Genomic DNA, 27,322 nt, shown 5'->3' on the forward strand with positions numbered 1-27,322 from the left:
TGGGTTCTAAAGTTGTAGCACCTGTTCTGGGGGAGGGAGTTGGGGAGGACTTGGGGGAGGGTTGGGGATGCTAGTGCTACCAGTGTGCTCTTGGATGTGGGGTGTTGGCGGAGTAGGAAATGTTTGACAAATGGGGACATTACATGATATGAAATGTATTACCTGGAATGTGAGGGGGCTTCATTCAATGCAGAGGCGCCATAAGGTTTCATGCTTTCCTGGTGCGTCGAGGGGTGCATATAGCGCTCCTTTAGTAAACACATATTAACCAGTTAGAGGGGGCGGCTCTGAAAAAAGAGGTGGAGTTGGCAGTTATTCTACACGACTTACTCAGCGTTTGCCTGGGGTGCCTTGGTATGGGTTAGAGCGGGTGTCCCTTTTCAGCCAACGTAGCAATTGATTGACCCAGAGGGAAGGTTTGTAGCGGTGATGGGATGGCTAAATGGAGTGGATATCACACTGTGCAGTGTGTATGCCCCCAATATAGACCAACCCTTCTTTTTCGAGAGATTGTCGGGGAGCCTAGTACCATACTTAACTACTGCTACAATAATGGGGGGAGATTTAATCTCCATAGCGGCTGTGGAGCTAGACAGGTCCCACCCCCCGCTATCTGGTGCTCCAGTACACAGGATCTCCAAGGCAAGAAGCGCCTGGCAGATGAATTGGGGGCTGATTGACACGTGGCGTGCCCAGCATCTGGAAGAGACAGATTATTCTTATTATTCTGGCCTTCACAACTTGCATGTGAGGCTGGATGCACCCCTGACGTTCACTCCAAAGTGATGAGTAGTGAGTATCTGGCGAGAACAATATTGGATCACAACTCGTTGATAGTGCGGATACAATGGAATCGAGAGAGGGCGGTCATACCGACCTGGCGGCACCGACTGGAGGCACTGGCAGACCCGGTCTTTGGTGAGGAGCTGGGGACGGGTATTGACCAATACTTTGAGGAGAACGCGGGGACGGCGACGTCAGCGGAAATTGAGTGGGATGCGTTTAAGGTTGTGGTCAGGGGAACGTGCATTAGTAAGATGGTGGGAGTAAGGAAAACAATCTTGATTGACCTGGAGAAAGCAGAAGGCCGGCTGCGGAACGCGGAGATCGACTGACCTGGAAAACCAGGGGTGCAGGCGGAGGTTTCAGAAGCTAGAGAGGCAGTGGCTGTTCAGGTAGAGAGACTGCGCTTCTTTGATTTTAAGAATTACAAAGCAGGGATGCACGCTGAGGGGGACAAATCGGGTGTTCTATTGGCATGGTTGGCTAACCCGATCCCCATGGGAGTACCGATATTGGGCGTGATAGCCCCCACAGGGGAGACGGTGAACACGCAATCCGGGATTAACAGCTTGTTTCTGAAGTATTATACCGGGCTCTACAGTAGCCAACTGGCTCAGGGTGCCAAGGGTATAGGAGTATTTAGAGGAGGTGGATTTACCGAGCTTGAGTAAAGAGCAGGGAGAACTGCTGGGAGGTGAGTTCACGGTGGGAGAGATCAGGAGTGCAATTAAGCAAATGGCCCGCAACAAAACGCCTGGGGTGGACGGCCTCTCTGTAGAATTTTACTCCAAATACGCGGACTGCTTAGCTCCGTGCTTGCAAGTGATATATCAGGAGGCGCATAAGGGAGGGAAGCTGCCCGAGACCACAAGGGAGGCTAATATCATCCCCCTTCTAAAACCTGAAGGTAAGCTACAGATATGAAGGCATATCGCCTGCTATCGATGTTGACAAATGACTACAAAATCCTGAGCAGGATACTGGCATCCCGCCTACTCCCATATATATATATCGCAGTTAGTCCATCGGGATCAGTCGGGCTTCATCCCTAAGCATAACAGGTCCATCAATGTGAGACGGCTACTCCGAATTCTAGAGAGCTGCCAAGACTTGACGTCGACTGCCTTGATTCTGTCAGTGGACATAGAGAAGGCATTTGACAGTCTGGAATGGCCCTTTCTCTTCCAGGTTATGCTCAAGCTGGGATTGGGGGAGGCGTTCGTGAGATGGACTAAAATACTATATGAGTCTGCGACGGCTCAGGTGAGGATGGGGGGACAGTGTCGCAACCCCGCTCAGTGAGACGAGGGACGCGACAGGGCTACCCGCTATCTCCGTTGCTGTTCGCATTGGCGATTGAGCCACTGGCGGTGCGAGCTAGATCTGGGAGGTACTATGCTGGACAGGAGATGTGTGGAGACATGCATTATATATTGCTATACGCAGATGATCTGCTGATGTTTTTAGCTGCCCCAGGCGAGGCTTTAACAGTGGCGACGACGTTGCTGTGGGGGTTTGGGGCGGTATCGGGGCTGTGTGTGAACTGGGAGAAGACTTGCCTGTTCCCGGTGCATCGGGCGCTGGGGACCCCTGACGGACTGGATGGGATATGGTGGGAGCCCTGCTGTCTGCCATATTTGGGAACTAACATTTATCATGAACAGGCGGATCTTCTGGAGGGCAATGTGAATAGAGCGGTGTGAGGGATCAAAGGGAGCATGGCATTTTGGAGTACTTTGCCAATATCGGTGGCAGGAAAAGTAGCGCTTCTGAAAATGGTAGCTCTGCCTAGACTACTATATTACTTCAGGAAGTTGCCGATATGGATCCTGGGCCAGGTGTTTTGAATGCTCAGAACCATGGTAGGGGGATTCCTGTGGGGTGCGGCAGGAGGCGGGTGGCATTGACCACGAAGATGAGGCCTAGAGCAGAGGGAGGATGGGCGGTCCCAGACTTCAAACTGTACTATCTGGCAGCCCAGCTGTAGTGGCTCACACAGGCGGTTGCTCAGGAGTTTAGGGGGCCAGATGGCCCAGAGGACCGTTGGTTTCTGCCACATGTTCTGACCTTTGTGGTCCTTGGACAGCGGTTGCGAGCTGATTCATTGACGTTTGAGGCGAAAGCGTTGAGAGTGTGTTGGAATAGAAGCAAGCCTAGGGGAGGCGTAATTCGCCCGTATGCACTGGAAATACCTCTGGGAATGTGCACGGCGCTCCCGCATGGCGGAGACTGGTCGGCACTGGCGTCGTGGGAAGATTTGGGGCTGCAAATGGTCGGGGACCTGTATGAGGAGGGAGCCCTCCTGCCCTTTCAGGCATTGCAAGATAGATATGGTTTGCCTAGGGGTGATTTTTGCTGAATGCCGCTCTGGTGTCTGCGATTCAGAAACACGGGGGGAAGGGTTGTTAGAACCAAGTACATCCCTGACATGCCAATATGTAGTAATGGCAGCAGGGACGGTAAAGGCAGTAACGTGCCTGTAGAGGCGAATAGCAGAGGAGGGGCTGCAGCCACTGAATCAGCTGCAAGGAAAATGGGAGGAGGACCTGGGCAAAGTTATACCCGAATCGACTTGGGCTAAAATAGTGGAGAGGGCGTGGAAGGGTACGCGGAATGCTAGATTCCAACTTATTCATTTCTATGTTATACTTCGGGCATATATAACCCCGGAGCAGATAAACAAATATTTTAATGTGGACTCAGCATGTTGCCCTAGGTGCCACTTGAATGCAGCAGATTTCCAGCATATGATGTGTAATTGCCCGCAGCATGGAACGTACTGGGAGGAGGTGGTAGATGCCCTATGCTGAGTGACGGATAGGCAGATAGAGCCCAACATGGGAGCATGCATACTGCACGGGTTTCCTCATACAGCACGAACTAAGGTCACAAGCAAATTTATTGATCGGGGGTTATTATTAGCTAAACGAGAACTAACAAGGAAGTGGAAATCTAAACAGGGCCCTTGCATTGAACGATGGCAGACGGAATTCACAGCTTGGGCGGCACGGAGGGTATGGTCAAGTTCCGGCAGGCCAGAAGAGCGAATAATGAAAAGGCGATGGAAACAGCACAGGCATGGGAGGCCCTGGTGACACTACTGAAGTTGCCAGAACCGGATTCGGACACTGACTCTCTAGAGGCTCCTCAGGAGATTGTCGATGCGCATAGGTTGTAGATAGGTTTGATTTGGCTGAGGGGGAAGGAAGTGGGGTCGGAATTGGCAGGAACCGGAAAGCAACTCAAACACAATAGGAGGTCCACACACCCTTGCATGATGCTGATGATTGAAAATTCTGGCTTAGAATACTAGGAGCACACCGCTGAAAGGGGTTGGGGGTGAGGGAGGGGGAAGCACTAAGCTAAGACTCTATAAATATGTTGTGGGGTGTAATGAATATATGTAATGATGCTGCTACTGCTACAAGAAGTGGAGGCTGGGAAGCTTACTGTGATATTGATTAAGCTGTGAATACGCGCATTACTGAGGAAATGACTCCATGCAATGTATCAAGTAAAGTGACCTATTAACACTGTGCCGATATTAGGGGGGGGGGGTTATGTGTGTGTTGAAAATCAATAAAATACTTAAAAAAAAAAAACACCTGACCTATCACAGTGTGACATTCTGTTTCGTCATCAACCAATCACAGTGCAACAATACACCAACCAACCAATTCCAGCGCAGCACACTATGACGTATGGTCTTGTACCTTGCAGCAATTCATCCTCCTTTACAATTTTTCTTATAAACACAATTCTACAACATTTAACAAATTGGATCAAACAATCTTTGCTTGCGTCACCAAAGAAAATCAGAGCAATTCAACAATGGGAATATTAAGGTTTTTACACCTTCTGACTTTTTCCATAAAAAAAGATTTTCACATTCGCAAGTGAAATCTAGACCAGCGGGAAATCACTCTGATCACTCTGATCAATGTAGCATCACCCTTTGGACAATACGGTTCTGCCAACATCATTCAATATTAATACAATGACAACAGATTATTATAATCCCTATCTCAATTGTGTAGTCAACGGTACGTCATAGTCTACACCACAAACATTCAGCAGGCAAGAAAACCATAAAGTGCATTCTACACTTTTCTATTAAGTTCAATATCGATATCCGGGGCTCTTAGGCTACGCCGAGCCTGATAACTCTTTAACTTCTCCACAAAAAAATATAATTTAATCAAATCATTGAATTTACATATCCTAAATCACTTCTCAATAACACAACAAATAATCAAATATCATGACGCATCACACTATTAATACTCAAACAAAACAGCATCTGCCTTCGCTAATTCCACCTTATCAGCCTTCAAGTTCTGGGCATTGGGCTCTGCCACTCGTGCATTACTCTAACTTGGGCAAGTATTTTATAGCTCGTCTTTTCAAGACGTTAACCTTCCCTCTGCTACCAGAATCTGCTGGAGTGGGAATCAATTTAAATAGTGTGGTTTATCGTCTCTCTCTCTCTCTCTCTCTCTCACGCACAGCCCTGGTACACCCTCGGGTTTCTCTTCTCTTTCTGTTTTTCTTCTTCTTGATCAAAATATGCCACATACCTTGATCATCATATTTGAGAATGAGGAGCAAATCATCACATAAATTATAATCACAATGTTTATTTCTAAATTCAGTCAATAATGAGAGTTGGAGTTCATTTTAAGGGTTTTATTTTTATTCAAGATTTAGTAAAATCTATTTTTATTCGAATAGTTCAATATCTCAATCTTTTAACAGAATTGATAAAATATGGTTAGAACAAAATCATAATAATGCATCGAGCGAGTTCCATAAAGGAAAGAATCTCTGTTTTAAAAATTGGATGAAAAGTGTCGGTATGAACCCATGATGAATTCCAGTTCGAGAGTTAAAAGTGAGATAGAGCGTAAAGCTCAAATTCAATTCATCAATAACAGCAGAACATCCGATAAGGAGAGGTTCATGAAACAATCCGCAATAAGGTTCTAAAATGTGGCAAATCCGCTTGCTGCGTTCAGCATTAAGCCTTCAGCATTCAGCCTCAGGAGTGGATGGGAAATGGTGTATGCAGAAAGCATGAGGGTAAAGCATATGGGCCAAAAGCATGTCCAGCCCTACTCTAGGAACACACACACTAATCTAAACAGTCGTAAAGAAATATTACAATCCATGTTGCATCTTCTTTTCCTCTCGTCCAATCAGCTTCTGAGAACTTGCTCGCTCCTTCCTTTCCCACGTACAATGCAATGAACTACAGACAGTTATCATGAAGTGTGAAACAAAGTTATTACAATGACTACAAATGAGGTATTTTGGACTCTGACCTCCTTTTTCACAAGCGAGACTACATTTCTAACCTTCTAATAAAACAAATTGTATGTTAGCTAAACAATGTACTAAGCAAAATCGAAACAACAAGAAATGATTTACCACCACATCTTCCTTTATAACATAAGGAAAAATGTTAAAAGGTTAACGTCTGTATTCAAGCATTACATTCCTATGTGATAATTTTTCATAATTCCATCTAACGATAAAGTTTCTCAGTAAACATTTCAAAATGTCATTATTATTAATCAAACATTTTGCAGAGTTATGTGAAGCTATTCATTAAAGGCATAGTCATGGAAAGGTCAAGGTTTTAAACATTTTATGCGTGTTACAACACATTTAGTCAGTGGCCTAATACAAATAAGTATTACTAACTACTTCAAATTGCACATTTATAAACGTCTTCTCGGTTCAATATAAATTGCACATAAAATACTGCACTTGTGGTTTTAACTATATTATTTTAATTTCTAATAAAATTCTCTATCATCGGCATGGGTGAAGCCGGTCATGTTATCAGTGGATTTTAGAAAGTAACGTACCCTCGATGGGGACATTTCAGGGCCACACTTCTCCATGGCAAGGATTGTATCATAAGGCAGAGGCCCAGAAAGGACCTATGCACCCATTTTTACTGACCCCCTGCTTTGTTGAGGAAGAGAAGAGGCCCTGAACTACGGGGGGGGCAGTCCTGAGCCAGTAGGGTGTTGGCCCATTCTCTTTAAATTAAACTGACTGCATAAAAATGGGAGCAGGGAGCTTTACAATAACAATTTACTTGCCGGTTACTTTTCTAGGACAAATTCACTGAAGTGCAAGCAGTGCATACTGCAGAGGTATGCAGCCTGTGGACAAATCTGAGTTGAGCTCTGATGGAACGAAGCACTGGCAAAGCCAATAGATCTAGTGTTGGCTGCTAGCCTTTTGGCTTTGCTGATGTTTGTTTTGCCATGGCTTTTGCAAAATGTTACACTTGGGGAAGCTGCCGGGCTCTAGCCAATCTAAAAAAAACAACTGGTAAAAGTAAAGCGTTTTTTTGGTTTCAGAAAGTGCACATTGCCTTAGTGGTCTCTGGCACTGAAAAGATCCACTTTGTGTGTGTGGCAGTGCTTCTTGTGAAAGTGCACATTGCCTTAGTGGTCTCTGGCACTGAAAAGATCCACTTTGTGTGTGTGGCAGTGCTTCTTGTGAAAGTGCACATTGCCTTAGTGGTCTCTGGCACTGAAAAGATCCACTTTGTGTGTGTGGCAGTGCTTCTTGTGAAAGAGCAGAATGCCTTCACTCGCAGTGAAGTTAGCCAGTGGCTGAAGTGGGCTGACCCATTATCCCATTCTGAGCGAGTGGAGGGTGGAAGGAAAATTTGAATGACACAACAGAAGACCAAGAGAAGAAGAGGGTTGGCTGGTAGTCTCTATAAGTGAGTGTGTTTTATATATAATAGTAGTAAAATCAAAAGGTCTTGGCTAACGCCAAACCTAAAAAACTGCTAGATTTCCAATTCAGATAATCATTACTTAGAAACAGAAGGCACTTAAGGCATTTCCTTCCTTGAAGAATTGGCACTTTTAAAGGCAGAGGTATGGGGTGTAGAAAAAGGAGCAAACAATCGAATATGGTACACCCCAGGATACAAAGATTAAAGTTCCAAAAAGGAATATGTAAGAAAGTGAAAGCACAATGTCTAAAACCCATAGGAAAGGGTTGCACATCCTGCCTCTCTAGCAGTACCAGTGCATCATTTATCCCAACGCTTGTCTGAGGTTAAGATATTACTTTCCTTTCTTCCTTCCTCCTGCTCCTCACCATCTTCCACCCACCGTTTGTCTCTTCTCCCTTTCTTCACGCACTCTACTTTTCTCTTGCTGCCCTTCTCACTCTTGCACTCCTCCGTCTCTTCTACCCTCTTGCCTCCTCTTCCTCCAATACTTATAGTCCCATGCTTCACTACCCTTGTTTTTTTTATTTGTCCCTCTCTCTCTCTCCTATCCATTCTCTCGATTCCTCACCAGCAACCCTTCTATTTCACTTTTCTCTCATAAAGCTGTTATTCCTGTCTTGGATCCCTATGGCGTGGAGGCGTGCGCGTAATGTGCGGTGGCAGACTGTGTCGAAGGCAGCGGAGAGGTCCAGGAGGATGAGGGCTGCGGTCTCACCATTGTCCAGCATGGTCCTGATGTCGTCAGTGGCGGCGATGAGGGCGGTTTCGGTGCTGTGGTTGCTGCGGAACCCTGGCATGGAAGGGTCCAGGATTCTGTTTTCTTCGAGGTATCGGGTTAGCTGTCTGTTGATGATCTTCTCGATGACCTTGGCCGGGAACGGGAGCAGGGAGATGGGCCGGAAGTTCTTGAGGTCTCTAGGGTCTGCCTTGGGTTTTTTGAGTAGGGCGTTGATCTCTGCGTGTTTCCAGCTCTCTGGGAAGGTCGCAGTCCTGAGGGAGAGATTGATGACGTTGCGCAGGTGGGGTGCGATGGAGCTGCTGGCTTTGTTGAAGATGTAGTGCGGGAATGGGTCTGACGGGGAGTCTGAGTGGACTGTGCCCATGGTATTGATGGTGTCATCGATGCTCACGCTGGCCCTGGCTAGCAGGGGGTCATGGTCGATGGTGTGCGGAGAGTCTGTTGTGTTGCTGTCTGTTGGGGCTGTCTGTTGGGGCTGTCTGGGTGATGAAGCTGTCGTGGATGTCTGCTATCTTGCGGTGGAAAAAAGTGGCGAGGGAGTCGCACAGGGCTTGCGAAGGCGGGACGTCATTGGTGTTGGAGCTGGGGTTGGAGAGTTCTTTCACAATGTTGAGGAGCTCCTTGTTGTTGTATGCATTGATGTCGAGGCGGTCTTGGAAGGAGGTCCTCTTGGCAGTCCTGATGAGGTGATGGTGGTTGCGGATGGCGTCCTTGTGGGCTGCGTGGCTGTCCGGAGTCTGTTCGCTGTGCCATTTCTTCTCTAGTTTCCGGCAGGCTCGCTTGGAGGCTAGGAGTTCTAGGGTGAACCAGCTGGCCCTCTTGCTGGTGTCTCTGTGGGGGGGTTTCTTCAGCTGGGGCGAGGGTGTTGGCGCAGTCGTCGATCCAGCGTGTGAGGCTGTGAGCAGCATCGTCGGTGTTGGTGGGTGGGCTGAGAGCGAGGTTTGCATGCAGTTGGTCTTCGTGATTTTTCTCCAGTAGCGGCGAGGGATCTGTTGGGTGCGCTGGTGTGTGGTGGGTTTCTGGAAGGAGAAGTGGATGCAGCGGTGGTCGGTCCAGAGGAGTTCGGTGGTGTGGCTGAAGGAGACGTGGGGGCTAGTGAAGAAGATGGGGTCAAGCGTGTGGCCAGCGGAGTTGGTAGGTGTTGTGACGAGTTGCCTCAGTCCGAGGTTGGCGAGGTTATCGATCAGGGTTGTTGAGTTGCTGTCATTGTTGTTCTCAAGGTGAAAGATCAAGTCTCCGAGGGGAATGTAGTCGGTGGAGGTCAGGGCGTGCGTGCTGACGAAGTCGGCGATGGAGTCGCTCAACTGGGGTCTGGGTCCGGGGGGGGGTCTGTAGACGAGGGTGCCTCTGAGGGTGGAGTTGGGGTCTGTGTGGATCTGGAAATGCATGTGTTTGGCGGTGCTGAGTGTCCTCAGTGCTGGTCGAGACGCTGATACTGTTTTTGTGGACGATAGCGATTCCTCCTCCGACTCCGTTGGTGCGGTCTCTGCGGGTGACCTTGTAGCCATCTGGGATGGCTATGGCAATGTCGGGTGCGGAGAAGTCGTTCATCCATGTCTCTGTCAGGAAGGCGAGGTCCGGGGATGATGTGTCGAGCAGGCCCCAGAGCTCGACGGCGTGTTTGCGTGTGGAGCGGGTGTTCAGTAGGATGCATCGGAGGTGGTTGAGGTCTTTCTTGGAGGGTTGTTTGGCTGCTCTGAGGCTGGTGTAGCTGCAGTTCTGGCAGGTGAATGGTCCGTTTGTGCGTTTCGGGGCGGCCTTGAAGCAGGTGTGGGTCCATCCAGGGTTGAGAGCATGGAGTGTGCTTGCATTGTAGTGGTGGTGGTCATCGTGGCGGGTGCGGGGACCAAGGGTTTTGGCGCTGAGCGCGGTCCAGGCGTGGACGGGCGCAGATAGGCTTGCCTTAGACCGTGCAGCAGCCGCCATATATGGGGATGTGGGAGGGAAGAGCAGCTTGGAGGCGGGAGGCAGGGGCAGCGAATGGGCAGTGAGGGGGCAGGGACATAGGGGACGCAGCGGCGAGGGCACCAAGGCAGTCGGGCACAATCAGGGGCAGCGAGGGGGAACGGAAGGCTAGAAAACGCGCACAATCAGGTGAGCAGAAGGCAAGAAAACGAGCACAAACAGGGGAGCAGAAGTCAAGAAAAACGGGCATAATCAGGGAACTGGAGGCAAGAAAACGAGCACGAATCAGGGGCTGTGAGGGGGAGCAGAAAGCACAAAAAACGAGTACAAATCAGGGGAGCAGAAGGCAAGAACGGACACATATAAGAATGCAAGCACAGCGGGTAGACAGGCAACAGCGGTCACAGACACCAGAAGACAGTATGGGCAGTACAGGGAAGACAGACAGACAGCGACAGTGATACAAACCTAAGGCCTACCACTGGCCACCAGGGATGAGGCGCAGGTAGTAGCATGTGGGTGGAGGAGGGCCTCCACTTCTACAGCACGACAGCTGGGGCAGGGTCAGGCGACACGGGCGGAGCTGTGTGGTGGGGGGGGGCGACCTACCAGCGAGGTCAAGGGTCGCTCTCCTCACCGCGCAGCGGCCCGCCTATATGGGGTGGTGGGAGGGAGGAGCAGCGAATGGGCTGTGAGGGGGCAGGGACGTAGGGGACGCAGCGGCGGGAGCGGCGAGGGCACCTAGGCAGTCAGGCACAATCAGGGGCAGCGAGGGGGAACGGAAGGCTAGAAAACGCGCACAATCAGGTGAGCAGAAGGCAAGAATAACAGGCACAATCAGGGAACCGGAGGCAAGAAAACGGGCACGAATCAGGGGCAGTGAGGGGGAGCAGAAGGCACGAAAAACGAGTACAAATCAGGGGAGCAGAAGGCAAGAACGGACACATATAAGAATGCAGGCACAGCGGGTAGACGGGCAACAGCGGTCAGACACCAGAATACAGTATGGGCAGTACAGGGAAGACAGACAGACAGCGACAGTGATACAAACCTAAGGCCTACCACTGGCCACCAGGGATGAGGCGCAGGTGGTAGCATGCGGGTGGAGGAGGGCCTCAACTTCTACAGCACGGCAGCTGGGGCAGGGTCAGGACACACAGGCGGAGCTGTGTGGTGGGGGAGCGACCTACCAGCAAGGTAAAGGGTCGCTCTCCTCACCGCGCAGCGGCCGGCCTATATGGGGTGGTGGGCGGGAGGAGCAGCGAATGGGCAGTGAGGGGGCGGGGCCGCAGGGGTCACTGGGAGCAGCGAGGTCACCAAGGCAGCCGGGCACTATCAGGGGCAGTGAGAGGGAACAGAAGGCAAGAAAACAAGCACAATCATGGGAGCAGAAGGCAAGAAAATGAGCACAATCAGGGGAGCAGAAGGCAAGAAAAACGAGTGCAATCAGGGGAGCAGAAGGCATGAAAAACGGGTACAATCAGGAGAGCAGAAGGCAAGAAAAACGAGTGCAATCAGGGGAGCAGAAGGCACAAAAAAAGGGTACAATCGGGGTAGCAGAAGGCACGAAAAACGGGTACAATCAGGGGAGCAGAAGGCAAGAAAAACGAGTGCAATCAGGGGAGCAGAAGGCAAGAAAACTAGCACAATCAGGGGAGCAGAAGGCAAGAAAAACGAGTGCAATCAGGGGAGCAGAAGGCAAGAAAACGAGCACAATCAGGGGAGCAGAAGGCAAGAAAAACGGGTACAATCAGGAGAGCAGAAGGCAAGAAAATGAGCACAATCAGGGGAGCAGAAGGCAAGAAAAACGAGTGCAATCAGGGGAGCAGAAGGCATGAAAAACGGGTACAATCAGGAGAGCAGAAGGCAAGAAAAACGAGTGCAATCAGGGGAGCAGAAGGCACAAAAAAACGGGTACAATCGGGGTAGCAGAAGGCACGAAAAACGGGTACAATCAGGGGAGCAGAAGGCAAGAAAAACGAGTGCAATCAGGGGAGCAGAAGGCAAGAAAACGAGCGCAATCAGGGGAGCAGAAGGCAAGAAAATGAGCACAATCAGGGAACACAAGGCAAGAGAACGGGCACAGATAAGAATGCAGGCACAGGGGGTAGACCGGCAACGGCGGTCACAGACACCAGAAGACAGTATGGGCAGTGCAGGGAAGACAGACAGACAGCGACAGTGATACAAACCTAAGGCCTACCACTGGCCAACAGGGATGAGGCGCAGGTGGTAGCCTGCGGGTGGAGGAGGGCCTCAACTTCTACACCAGCGACAGCTGGGGCAGGGTCAGGACACACAGGCTGAGCTGTGTGGTGGGGGAGCGACCTACCAGCAAGGTCAAGGGTCTCCTTCTTAGTTTTCAAATCTCCCCCATCTCTACCATCTATTTTCCTCCCACTCATTCTGTCTTGTTTATCCCTTTTCTCTTTCTTCTTGCTTTTCCTCTTTCATTTCCCTTTCCAACTTTACCCTTAACTTGGTTTCTCAAGCTGTCGTTCTTTGTTCTCATACTTACTACGCTTCCCCAAGGTTGTTCCCACACCACTGTGCACATCAGCTATCCCTGACTGGGGAGATAGCCTTGTGGGTTGATGCTTTCACAGACAGATCTGTGTAATCTGCTCGTTACAGGTTTAAATCCCTCTCGACTGACTCACTCTTCCATCTTTCCAATCCTGAGGAAATGGAAAGAATTCAGTGTGTCTATACAAGTGCTATTCTTGTCTCTCTGCACTTTCCTGGACACTTCCTAGTCCTTTCTTCTTTCTCCATAACTCCCTCTGGTTCTGACCTCTCCTTTCTCCCTCTGGTTCTGACCTCTCCTTTGTTTGCCGCTTTAACTCACCTTGGTATTTGCTCAAGAAGCTGCTGCAAATATTCACTCATACTTAGAGTTCTTCAACTCAAGGTAACAAATTGGTGGTGTTTTTGCAAAAGGTGAGATTTCGTTGTGTTACTCAAAAGTAGGTTGTGCTGTTTATTTATTCCAATTAGCACTTCATTTAAAAAACACACAAAAGTCAACTTAGGCCGTCTGATAGCAATTTTAGGTTTTAAGACATTTTGATTTTACTAAAATTATATGTATGTTATTATTATTTACAGGGATTTCCAGCAAACTCTCTTCAACCGGTGGACTGGTTATTGTCTCAATTACATTTTGTTTCCTCCCACCACAGCATACAACATGGGTCTGGTTCAGCCCACTCCTGTGTAACTTCAGTGCGAGTGATGTCATTCGACCCTTCTACAAGGAGCCCTCCGACAAAGTAGTTCCCTTAAGTGTCAGCGACTGCTATAGCAATGTGGACTTTTTGAGACCGAAAACATTGTTTTTGCTTTTAACCATGGATCTTTTTTTTAACTCAGTAGGGCCCTGCAGCTTCCCTAATAATAAAGTTTTGTAAAGACCTTCACAAAATAAAACAAGCATTGACAAAGTCAAAAGGCTGGTGACCAAAGCCAGACCTATTGGCTTTGGCAATGCTTGTGAACATAGTGACATAGGGCCATAGCCGCTCATCCAGTGATTACTTGGGCAATCAGTATCAAGAAGAGAGAGTATCATTGAAGCCTGTGGCTATGAATTCTTAGAGCTGCCTAGAGCAGAGTCTCCCCGGTCCTTGAGTAAGTAGCTCTTCCTGTCCAAGTTTTTTGGGCATTTGTCTACTTGTAGGTCTGTGTTTATGATGGGATAAACAGGACTACACTTTCCAGAATACAAAGACATTTTTAAACTAGTAACTTAATCTAGATTATCTACTCCCTGAAGGACTCAGACTCGATTTAAACTTCTTATCCTTTGGCGACGCACTAAAAATTCATGTTAAACGTTATATGTGAGCAATCCCCTCTCCATGCAGTGAGGTCTGCGCTATATGAATAGAACAATAAAAATAATAATAACAATAAAAACACCAATATTATTACAAATAGTAATGTAATCTACACATGTATGGACTTGAGCAACTTAGGAGCATTGGTTTAAGGAGCTTCTGCAGACGTGTGACCTAACACGCTCAGCTCACCCTGTGACTAGAGGAGTCCAGTTGAAATTATACGTTCTTCCTTTGGTAAGGGAACGGGGCAGTGGCATAGAAGTTTCTCACTTGGAGGACTCCACTTTGAAAAGGATTGTAGAGCGCCTCACTGCTTCATCAGGCACTGTCCTGTTTGTAATATGGAGGGACAGGGCTTGTAGAAGGTACACACCTGGTAGTGCTCTGGTGTCAGAAGGACATACATAAACGGCTTCTAACGTAACACTTATTTGTGTTGCACAAGGTTCAACTTTGAGGCATCTTGGCTCTCACTTGTTTTATTACCCAATGCAATGGAGTTCATGTTATTGACCTCAGAAAGATGAAAGGTTGAATGGACTCACATCGAGATCAAACCGAGATTCCTGGAGTTGATGCATTAACCCACTGAGCCACCAGACTCACCCCTCTGTCACCATCAGGGCGTAGATGATGTTTAATGTAGCAGGTGCAGTGTTATAGAGGCTTGGAGTTGTGAGGGAGCCACTGCACCCCAATTATGACTGCCTTTTGATATACAGATAGGGAACGGGGGCTACTGTCCTTTTTTCCATTAGAGCACACGGTATTCTTGTTATACCACTGGTCATTATACAGAGAGCAGGGCCCCATTCATGCGATGCTTAAAAACTTGAATGGTGATGTTTAGATGATCGGCACATCATGCTTAGGGTTACCTTATGGCTCCATGTCATAGACTCCTTTACTGTACCTACACCAATGGCAGAAAGGGTCTGATGAACACCGTCTGGTGTATGACCCACCAGTGCCGAATGTCTCACCTTGGTTTGGTCATCAATGTCCATTATTTGTTTTCAACATCCATACGTTGGTCAGTGAATCCGGCTCTCAGCGAGGCTTGACTGAAACCTGAAAGACTTTGAGTTGCATCCCCTTGAGCCACAGAATAATTTACAAAAATAATAAGGCAGGTAAAGGTGCAAGAGACTATTGTGTTGACTCATGACCTGCTGTGTGCCAATATCATGGTATCCACAAAGGAGCTGTATGAATGTCTGGTAGATAATTGCTAGGTCATCCCAAATATGATCATCACAGCAGTGATCTCACACAGGTGGGTTGATGAACCCTTCCTTGAGGAGGACCTGGATCTGGTACTCTACCTGCAAACCAAAGCCCAGAAGATCTATGGTTAGAGATTTTAACCTGTGGACAGACATTCCTGGGAACAAACAGGCTTCAATCTTCATAAACTGCAAAGTATCGCTGGGGGTTCAGCCAACTCTTGTATGACCCCAAAGAAAGGCAAGCAACACGCTAGACCTGGAGCTTATATATATATATATAGTGCTGAAATACCTGTTCTATCAGTACAACACCAGTTTTGGTCGGAACACTCATTGATCAGATTCCAACTCCTGTGAATGAGGTAGATCCAATTTCCTCACCGCATCATGCACCAGAGAGCAATGGCCATCAAACTAAAAATTGTCAAAATCGCTTCTACATCACACCCATCTCAGTACAAAAAAACACCTCCGGAAATCACAGAATATGCAGCCACATGCATCAAGCTAAAAACCGGTCGCGCTGCCCCTTTGCGACGGGTATTTTTGCATTTGGGATGCATCATCCCAGATGCAAAAATCGCAATTTAAGGAATCTCTAAATTGAGATTCCTTAAATTGCAATTGCATTTAAGGAATCCCAAATTGAGATTCCTTAAATTGCGATTGCGTTTAAGGAATCTCCAAATTGAGATTCCTTAAATGCAATGCATCAAAGTAAAAAAATTAGCAATTTCGCTAATAGGAGTAGCAAATTACCATGAAGTGGAACTTCATGGTAATTTGCAAAAACTTTGAAAAATGAACTTTTGTGCATTTTTCAAAGTTTCATGTTGCACACACACATGCCCTTAGGGCATGTGTGTGTACAACATATGTGCACAGATCAATTTCAGGGGTGCAACAGGGTGTCATTTTGACACCCTTGAAATTGCATGAGCAATTTGCGAGTATTTGCGAGTACCTACTGGTACATTCCTATGGGCCTGGAGGCCCATAGGAATGAATAGGACAGCATTCCTTAATTGCGACTCGCAATTTGCGAGTAGCAATTAAGGAATGTGTATGAATCGCTATTTTTATAGAGATTCCTACATGAAAGGCTTTTGCGATTCCTAAATAGCGATTCCTTAAAAATCCCTATTTAGGAATCGCAATTTCTTAATCGCTATTTAGGAATCGCAATTCCTTCTGTTGATGCATGTGGCTGGTGGAGTCCTTCTAGGAATGTTCCATCTGAACAGCACTAGAATGCTAGAAATTATCACACCAACTAAATTAAAGGGACCAAAACAAAAATGCTAGACATTATCACACCAACTAATCTAAAGGGACCAAAACAAAGCAAAAGAAATAATTGAACAGCAGTCGGTACAACTGGCTACACAGCAATGTGTGGGCTTAACTTGGTTCAGAAGAACAAAATGGAGGAGTACTACCCGATGAGGGTAACAGAAGGGTAACAGAAGGCTTTTGTCTAAACTCAGGAAACATTGTTCCTTTGTTAGGAAACCCCTCACTCACCACCTAGTGGTGACTTGCTTCATCATCGGGGCCCACCCAAGTGGCCTAGCGTCACTTGGGTGTGCTTCAACACCTGCGATTGCAGTGGAGCTGGTAGTGAAGTGTGGGGTGCGAACAAAAAAGAGTGTAAATGTTAAAATTGTCCTGGTTAATGCTTTTATACAATGTTTAATAAAAAAGTAACTGGACAAAATTAAAAGTATGGGTGAGATAGTGGTAGGGAAGTTACGACCTACTTATCTCTGTTTCTATGTGTTGGGCTTAACTTGGAACACCAACGGCTGGGCACAAATTGTTTGATATTCCCGGAACAATACACAAGTACTGAAGAATACCCCAAATTGAGCCTTAAAAAAAAAAGAAAAATGGTTACTATCTGATGGTATACAGTCACTTTGTGAGCTCGCCTTGCTCCACACTGTGACTCCACCCATCATGCCTGCATCGCAGCCCTCTTTCAATATGGATAAGAGGAAGGCTGTAGGAAATTGTCCGTTCCACTGGAGTCAAGCTATCCTGGCTGATGAGGGGTGAAACCCCAAAACCGGTCCTAGGATGCATGTTTCCAGTCCAGGGAGGACCTGACCTGGCAGTTCAGGCTGGACTGTTTCCATTGGGCACAGGGTCAAAATTGATTTGCATATGGTTGGGTTCAAACTGGAATGGCATGGGGAGCAAAAAAAAACGATGGATTTAGGCCCAGATCTCTGTACTGAGGTGAATGTATGACATTGTTTTGCATTCTGTCCATCAATTGTTCTTTTTGCATTTGTCACCCCAAGTGGGACAGGTATGCCCAAACGTGGGTCCTGTGATCTCCATGCCACTGGAATCAAGCAAGCCTGGCTGATGAGGGGTGAAACCCCCAAACCGGTCCTAGGATTCTTGTTTCCAGTCCAGGGAGGACCTGGTCTGGCAGTTTGGGCTGGACTGTTCCCATTGGGCACAGGGTCAAGACTGATTTGCACATGGCTGGTTCAAACTGGAGTGGCATGGGGAGCAAACAAACAATGGATTTAGGCCCAGATCTCTGTACTGAGATGAATGTATGGCATTGTTATGCATTCTGTCCATCAACTGTTTTTTTGCGTAGGAAATTGTCCAGCAGAACCAAAGTCTCAACATGGCCTATCAGCACGCCTTAAAGACATGCTCCTATATTTAATTCCAGATAACATGAATGTGACTGATCAGAGGTGCAGTTCCCACCTGAATGTAGTGAGCATTCACCACGTCTCTCTTGAAGGAGCCCAAAGCTGACCCAGTGATATTAACCAAGAAGAAATGTTTATGGTATTTAGTTAATTAAAACCATTACAATATTGTAACATAAAACACATGATTTAAAAAGAGTACAAAGTCTCAAATGGTTAAAAAGAGAAAAAACTAAATATCCATGTTGTTGGTGTATTTATGAGAGGAGAGAGGGGGTTCAGTGGATCAGTTCGTTACACTTCACGCATCCGACTTCAGACCTTTAGTATCGTGTTTCTCAGTAGTTTGTATTAGCTCCAGTGACTTTTGACAGAATCTTGCGGCTCTACAAGCTGTCTGCAATTGTTGGCTATTCAGTGCTAGCATGACAGCCGAGCGGCATGATCTGATTTTAAAAGAACGGAATGCGTGGAGGAGAAAGTAACGTCTCAAATTTTTCAGAGAGGGGCAGATGCATAGTATGTGCAACAATGATTCTTCCTTTTGTCCACATAGTCTGCAGTCAGTTGATGGCCATGATTGCTTCCATGCTGGTGTATGTTCTTTTAAGGTGGAAGAGCCGAGCCGTAGGTTTAGAAGAGTCTTTTGGGCAGCCGTGGATATGTGGTTGACTAAGTAAGGTTGAGGCTCCATTTTCCCATACGTAGCCAACACCGTCCACCCGTGTTTTTTGTTTGCTATTGCTGCTTTATCTAATAGCCATGATCTTTGCTTTGCGGCTCCGTTGGTCACTTTTTTAAAAGCCGCGAAGGTTTGGTTTGTGTTCCATGCCTTTTCCAGATTGAGTTCAGACAGGGCGTTCACGCATACTGTGTCCCAGTCATTTTTTGATTTTCTCTGGTGATTCACCTCCGTCCAACACAGACCCATGAGCGTGTCTTCTTGAGCTGCTCTTAGTTTCCAACATGTTTTTAAAATGGCCGCTTGTCTGACTTGGTGCTGATTTGTTAGACCAAATTCCAGTCGAATCTGCGATTGGGATACGGATCTCGGGATATGGAAAATATGTTTAAACAGCTCTGACTGTTGCGTATTCAAAACGTTTGCGTCCTTACACCTATACAATTCCGACCCGTAAGTTAGAGATGGTAGAAACTTGGCAGCTATTACCTTCAACAGGTGCGAGTTGGAGGGGCAATTCAATTTTGTTTTCAGTAGGTTTAACGCAAAACGCAATTTGTTTGCCTGAGCCTTTCTGTACAATTGGTGGTCTTTCAGAGTCCATCTGGAGTCAACCACTATGCCCAGATATTTGTACGAGGCAGACTGCTCTATGGTGTTGCCTGCAATATGCCATTTGAAAGGTTTCTTCCCTAAACGCGAGGCGAAGCAGACGATCTTTGTTTTCTTTTAATTGATTTGCAGGCCCTGTGCACTGATGTAATCGTGGAGCTTTGTGATGGAGCGTTGGAGGCCCATCGGGGTCTGGCTGCACAGTACGATGTCGTCTGCGTACTGTAAGCTCCTGATTTTATGCTGGGCTAGCTTTGGTGGGTCGCTTTCTGTCTCCGCGATGCTCTTATCCAGGTCCGCTGTGAAGATGTTAAACAGCGTTGGTGCCAATACACAACCCTGCTTGAGGCCAACATGGGTGGGTATCTTTCTAATTATTCTTTCTCCGTTCCCTAGTTTTATTCTTACCCAGGTGGATGAGTATAGGTTGATAATTGCCCGCAACAGCTTTGGTGGTATTTCCCAGGAGGCCATTTTTTCCCATAAGGCCTCCCTCTGGACTGGGTCGAACGCTGCTTTTAAGTCGACAAAACAGGTGTACAGCTTGGTGGTTCTCTCCCTTGCTTTGTCGACCAAGAGGTTTAACGCCAACAGGTTACATAAGGTGTTGGTTCCGGGCCTAAATCCTGTCTGCGTGATCGGGAGGATTTTTTTCCGTGCGTACCCAGTCTTCTAAGGCCGTCAACAAATTCGAGGCATAGATTTTGGCCTCGACATCTATGAGCGCTATGAGGCGGTAGTTAGATGGATCAGATCTTGAGCCTGCCTTAAAGATTGGATGGAGGATGCTGCCTCTCCATGTTTGAGGAATGCTTTCAGACTGAAAAGCAATGTTATATAGTGGGGTGAGATGTTCCGCCCAGAACTGACTATCTTGTTTGAACAAGGCGTTCGGTAAGCCATTCGGTCCAGCTGCGCCTTTTGATCTTAGGTTTTTTAATACTTTTTCTACATGTGACGACGTTATCCAATTTACGTCGAACTGTGGATCCACGTCTTGGTTGTTTTTTGAGTTTGGTGTCTGGGGGTTGGACTCCATGCGAGCGTGTTATTGGATTGTGTGTGTTCTAGGTGCTGTATCCAATCGCCCTCAAGTATGTTAACGTTGGAGTTCTGAGCAGCTCCATTTACGATTTTGTTTATTTCTGCCCAAAATTTAGCATTATTGTTGGATTTGCTGAATGCTAATAGTGATTGCCAAATGCCAGTTTGGTGTTTTGATTTTTTCAACCATACTTCTTTTTTGTAATTTTGCCTTAGTTTGTATATTTGATTGGTTATGTCTTCACCCGTTTTTTTAGCTGTCGCTTGTGTTTTTCTGATTTCTTGGTTTAAGGTCCTTTTGTTGTATGCTATACTTCCCAGGGTCACTTGAGGGGCTTTGCCCAAGTACAATTGATGTTGCCAAATCTTTCTATTAATGTTGTGATCAGGCTTTCCCAATTGTCCACAGGTGAAAGTGGGTCGTCTCCGGTCTCATCGGTTTGGGCGTTATGAATGTGCGTCATTATCTCTTTGATATTATTCCTGTTCCACACTAGTCTCTTGAGATTGTAAAGGCTTGGGGGTTTGGTCAAGACTTCGTATGCTGCGGCCCTCTTATGTTGGAGGCTGAGTTCAAATGCTTGTACACTATGGTCGCTCTCCGTTCGGTGGATGATTTTGTAATTTACGATGGATTGCAAGACCGATAGTTCCACAATGGTATAGTCCAGAACTGAATGAGCTTGTTTTGTAATTCTGGTTGCGGCTGCTGGTTGGTCTTGAGGGAAGCGGCCATTCAAAGCGATCATTCCCACCTCTGCGAACATCAAGGCGCACTGTTGGCTGATTTTATCCTTTTTACGATGAGTAGTGACAAGGCTTGGGATTGATCCGCCTTTCCATTTGTTTTGAGGCCTGGTTAGAATGTTGTCTTTTTGTAGCAAGAACATATTCAAATCTCCTGACACAACTATCCCGGCTTGCGGGAAGATGGATTGCATTGATTTGATAAGGGCTTTTAAGGTCAAGATTTTCTCCACTTTGTTCTTGGAGTCTGGGTGTATATAGATGTTGAAAATTATCATTGGCGAGAGGTCTTGAGCCCTCTGTATGCCTTTGTCGGGGTCTTGCGTCAGGTCGATTTTGATACACTGTATCCATTGTTGGCATGTGTTGATATTGACAAATGACCAAGCGATGCTGGTAGACAGGTAGATTGATAGACCTCCGGCTGCCCTACCCGATCGGCCACTTTTGGTTGCTAATAGTTGGGTTTCATTGAAGCCGTCTATTTGCTGCAAAGCCATTAGCCAAGTTTCTTGTAATAATAAAATGTCGAAAGTTTTTAGAAATGACATTAGTTCGGCTTCGTTTGTTTTGCCCCCCAGGCCATTAATGTTCCAAGAACAGGCTTTTAAAGTCGGTTTTCATTCCTCTTTTCTCCCTGCCACCGATGAGTTTTGCGTTGGGGGTAAAATTTTCCGACATTCATTAGGTCCCCCTGTCTGACCGTGGTGAATGATTCGCAAATTGGCCCATTCCTCCTTGTTGGTGGCCATACCACCAACAGCCCCCCGGAGAATTCCGCCTTCTGGTTTGGATCTTTTTTCCACGAGGGCGGCTAGTGGGCCAGGATATCTTTCCGGCGGCACTGATTTTAGTTCAATTCCCCAGTTGGCGAACTCTTCTCTGTATTGCCACACTTAATTGGCAATTTTGGGGTCCTTCCATGTTACCACTGTCATTTCATTCCCGTTTGTGTTGGGGATTGTTTTGAATTCGATGCTGTGTATGTGTGTTGTATCCACATGTTTAAGCGTCTCGAACGAGGTGGTAAGTTTTAGGATTGCACTCTGATTTAATATATCATGGTTCCCCCTTGAACTGTAATGCGGTATTAGTTCGTGTTTTGTTAAGCCCACCAAGTGGGTAGTTTCTGACCTCCCATTCGGTTTGAGGAGAGGAATTGGATGTTTCGCGTGGGTAGTCTGTCTGGGCTGCTCTGATTTAAGCCAAACGGCTGCTTTACCCTCTCGATATCACAGACCGCATGCTATACTGTTGGGTCCGTTAGGACTAGAGTATAGGGTCTTGGTTGGTAATACTCTGTTGCAAATTGGTTCTCTTTGGGGCCCGACACCGTTTTCGAAAAATAGTGTGAAATAGTTTTCTGTTCTGTGTGATGTTTTGGCACGGGAGAGCTAACCGCCGATTGCGTTGTTAGATGAGAATGTTTTGCAGTTGGGATGCTTAAATTCTTGATGGCAACTGTTGTTGTTGCGTCCGGGGACTGGGTCACTAAAATGCGTGTAAGCCCTCGATCCATTTGTTCTTCCTGGTCCACCTTGGGTGACTCTTCATGGTTAGCGAATTGGGTGCTTTGGTTCTTATCAGCGACTGTTGATGGAGCTTCGGGGGGCTGAATCGCTTGCGAACATTTCGAACCCTGGGCTGCTTGCACTTCCTGGTCCGCCCAGTCTATAAGGTGTGGACTTTGCAGTGTCTTGCTTGTAATAGTACTGGGTGTAGGGAACCTTCTGGCGTGATATTAACCAAATCTAAACTGATCTCAAACTTCCATCTCTCAAATTAAGTTTTTGAGAGTGAATTGATAAGGCAACTGCAAGCCCCTTTGGTAGGAAATAATCTTCTTCAATACCATCAGTCGGCCTTCAGGTCTATGAGAGAACCTGAAACTGCAGTTACGAACATTGGAGAGAACTTGCTCCAGACGATTGGTAGTTGGAACCGGCAAGTCTGATGGCTTAAGACACTGTGGACTTCTCCATACTGATTAAAATCCTTAATCTATGGATGGTAATCTCAGGGACCATCCTGGAATGGGTGCAACATTCCTCTATAAATGAATCAGTCCTTTAAATCAATTAAGCAGCCACTACAGACTTCATATGTATGCTGAGGATGCACAGCCCATCTTTGTCAGGGAAGGAGCTTATGAATTTAGGTTAGCATCACAAAGTGCAAATATGAACTTGTTGCTCTCTTCCACAGAACTGGTGCACTTAAGGCTGCCTTCCGCAACCCACAATCCGTTGTACCAGACTGCAAGTGTGTCTGTATGATGTCTAGTATAGGCCTTGTACTGGAAAGGTATGTTTCCATTACAAAATACCATGCCTAGATATAATTTACATATTTTCCCAGTTTGTACATGTGCTTGTTGCAGTGCAGTACACATCCAATGTTTGAAGGGATTGGAGATATTTAAACAATCTTGCAAATATATACCTTCCTCGAGAAGGCATAATTTGTTGGCCCAAATCCATGTCTACCAATGTTAGTAGATAGTGATTTGCTAAAGCCCATGGATGGTTTGATAAGAGGAGCTATGTACCATCCATGGAATGCCCCCTTTTTGCAAAGTAGGACAAAGTAGTGCAAAGCACCACTTTGTGTTACTTGAGGGCTGCTTTCGAGCACAAAACACGTTTTGAGCTGGAAAGTAAATCCGAAACAATACTTTGTGCCAGTTTGTGTCAATTTGGATGACACTGCACAGGTGCAAAGATTAGATAAATCTCGGCCTAAATGTCTCTGTAGGGACAACCGTATATTTTACTGCACAATATATCAGAGATCATCCTATTGCTGAAGAAACATGCTCTTATTCGAGTCTGTGGTGTCCGAATCTTTCCATCTACCATGTGACACGAATCAAGAAGCCCCACAAGGGTGGGCGCCCTCAAGTATCTAATGCGCCCACTCGGGAACAAAACGGCTGGTCACCTGCAGGGGGTAGAAAATCGCAATGAGTGCATTGAAAACCTTGTTTATGTTGCCTTTGATCCATTACTCGACTGTGATCAAGTCTTAGTTTTACTTTTTTGTTTTAAATGATTATTGCAAAAAGAACAATTGATGAACAGAATATTGAACAATGTTATTCACCCCCGTATAGAGATCTGGGTCTAAATCCATAGTTTTTTTGCTCCCCGTGCCGTTCCAGTTTGAACTCAGTCATATGCGAATCAGTCTTGCCCCTTCTCCCCAGGGAAACAGTCCAGCCCGAACTCCCAGTCTAGGTCCTCCTTGGACTGAAAACAAGCATCCTGGTACCGGGTTCGGTGTTTGACCCCTCACCAGCCAGGCTAGCTTGACTCCAGTGGCATGGAGAGCACCGGACCCACGTCTAGGTATACCCGTCCCACTTGGGGTGACACATGCAAAAAAGAACAATTGGTGGATAGAATGTTGAACAATGTCAAACATTCACCCAGTACAGAGATCTGGGCCTAAATCCATTGTTTTTTTTGCTCCCCATGCTGTTCCAGTTTAAACCCAGCCATATGCAAATCAGTCTTAATCCTCCTCCCCAGGGAAACAGTCCAGTCTGAACTGCCAGGCCAGGCCTTCCCTGGACTGAAAACAAGCATCCTGGGACCAATTTCGGGGTTTCACCCCTCATCAGCCATGCTAGCTTGAATCCGTCCATCATCTTGTTGTGTTTGCTATTAAATGAGCATTGCTCTTTTTTTGGGACCAGAAAGCCTTTGTTGAGTATCAGTGCGCCCAATAGTTAGTAAGTGAATAAAAAAATCACACACCTTTAAAAAGGTGTCAAGGTGTGATAAAAGGTCGGCTGATGTAGCTGAGTGACGCCTGTAGGGCCCCTGATACAGGCAGTCTAGGGAATGGAGCATTCATTCTTCTGTCTGCTAGTGGTGCTAGAATACACCACTGAAGGTGAAAGTTAGTGTCTTTGATCAGCTGTGACCATGATGGTGCTCGTTAATGTTGATGCAGAATTGGCTTGACTCCCCTGCCTCGCTTTGGAGTGGAAGCGCCTCTGTTTTGCTGGCATGGTAACCCGGGTTGTGTGTGAAAGCAGGTCAGCAGTTGAATGTCTATGGGTTGGGAGTCCCAGCTTTGGAGGGTCAAGTTGGGTAAATATCTTGCTGACAGTTAAATAGTGTGGGCTACCAGCACACAGAAAGAAGGAACAGTAGCCACTATCTTTTGTTAAACATCAGACTCTCACTTGCCCATGGGTGCTCACCTACAGCACGCGTGTCCAGGTATCGACATGGCACTCCAGCCTCCACTCCACTCCACTTGCGTGAAGGAACTGGGAAGCATACATAGTCTATGAACAATGCTGTGGCTATGCTGATTCTGTTCTAGGCCTGTGAGAGATTTCCATACACAAACAAGTGATTTACATGCCAGAACATAAGATAGGCCGATTGGCTATTAAATATAATGCATACTTTTATTTATTTGTCTTTATATTTATGTGATTTCCAACAGATCCTTTCCCGGAAGATTTAAAATCCATCATAGAATACTCTCGGTCCATCACCACAGCAGCAACAATCACCACAACGGCTCCAACCTCCACAACACCACCGACTACCAGCACTCCAAGTACGACCATGAATACCACAAACGACACCATCAACAGCACAGCAACAACAACCACCCCAACCACTTCAGCGACCTCCACCACTGTCAAGACTGCAACTGAGCTGGAGGAAATAATCAACCGCATTCCAACAACAACGACCGAAACAACTGAAACTACAACCACAACTGCAACAACAACCCCGACTACTCTAGGAACTACCACTACTGTTTTCAATGATCGAGGTAGGTTGAAAGCAAGTGGTCTTTATGTTGCAATAATATTCGCTTTGTTCCACAGATTTACTACTGAGTTGATTTTTGTTATTAATCTCAAAGGAGAACTACATGATTCTGCATCTTGAATAGATTACACAACTTTACAACTTGGACCACACAACTAAAATGTTATGAACTTGGTTTCTCCTGCACAGCTGACTCACTACCCACGAAACATGTTTATGTGACTTTTGGGGATTTTGGTCTCTTTCCATCACATTGGTATTTTTCAATGAAGTCTTAGAACGGGCGTGTATGTTACATCTGTTTGTACACTTAAAAATATCGTTGATGGCCTATGCAGTGCCTATAGTGAGAGAAACTAGCAGTGTGCTGTCACAGTAATATGACAGGGCAGGCAGTGTGTGCACAAGAGATACCTACGCCCTGCAACGGCCCATGCTTATAGGGCTGCTTTCAGGATTGCATGAAATGAGGGATCAGCCAACCCAGTAAGCAGCCCTGAAGGAATACACTCTCTTTTAGGTACTACCATCCTTAACTGCTACAGAAAAATAACTTGCAAGCAAGTTCTGTGTGCAGTCGCTGCAATAGGAGTTGCCACAGTGCAGTCGCTGCTGTTGCTGCATCTACCAGTGTGCTGTCACTGCAATAAGAACAGTACTCAGTGTAATAGCAGATGCTTTGGGCTGTCACTGCAGTAGAGGCACGTTTCAGTGTGCTATCACTTTAATAAGAACAACTGCCTCTGTACTGCCATGGCAATAAGAATATCCAGTGGGCTGCTAATCAGTTGCAGCTGCTGCCAATATGCAGTGGAGAGGGGGGCTGGGGGAGAGGCGGCAGGGCAGCAGCAGTAGGGGGGAGAGGGTTGACATAACAAATAAAAAATGTTTTAAACTCACCTGATTCTGCAACCGCCTCGCGCTTCGGAACTCTTCGGTTCTCCCGCTGCTCCCGACAGTCCCTGAGACAGACTCTCTAACCAATCCAGATGGTGCTCTCATCCTATGTGAGCAGCATTTGGATTAGCCTGAGCGCAGGCACCGGGCAATCTGACGGTGCGCTGCACGGGTGGGGGCTGGTTTTGGGGCCCTGGGGGACGTTTTTGTTACAGGGACGTTTTTGCAGCATAGCTGCAAAAACGGCCCGGTAACAAAATCGGCCGAAAACTGGCCCTGGCAAAGAGCTCGGCGGCACCTCCAACCCCCCAAGTGGGGACGGGAGCCGGGGCCGGTTTTGGTTCCCAGTCCGGCCCTGCCTGATCGGGCTGGTTTGATGCTCCATTCAGGCACAGGGAGTCTGTGCCTGAATGGAGTGGTGACCTCTCTGACTCTGCTGAGAAGCGGTCGCTCCCCACGCTCCCTGCCTGGATATTGTATTGCAGCGCTTGGCTCACACTGCTTGCCTGTGAAGAATCTTAGTGCCTGGGTACCGTAGCGCTATTGCTCACTATAATATCGCTATTGCTCACTATTATATCGCCATTGCTCGCTATTGC

The 27,322-nt window shown here is 46.9% G+C and overlaps 1 protein-coding gene across 1 annotated transcript in view; it reads left to right on the forward strand.

The window, feature by feature from the left end:
- The window catches only part of LOC144785066 (bone morphogenetic protein 1-like), a 45,742-nt gene that overhangs the window by 4,446 nt on the left and 13,974 nt on the right, over positions 1-27,322 (forward strand). Inside the window, exon 2 of the mRNA XM_078664177.1 lies at positions 25,489-25,827. Within this exon, the coding sequence (XP_078520303.1) occupies positions 25,489-25,827 (339 nt within the window). The remainder of the gene's footprint in view (positions 1-25,488; positions 25,828-27,322) is intronic.

Source organism: Lissotriton helveticus, chromosome 10 (genome assembly GCF_964261635.1).
Source record: "Lissotriton helveticus chromosome 10, aLisHel1.1, whole genome shotgun sequence".
Taxonomy (NCBI): Eukaryota; Metazoa; Chordata; class Amphibia; order Caudata; family Salamandridae; genus Lissotriton; species Lissotriton helveticus.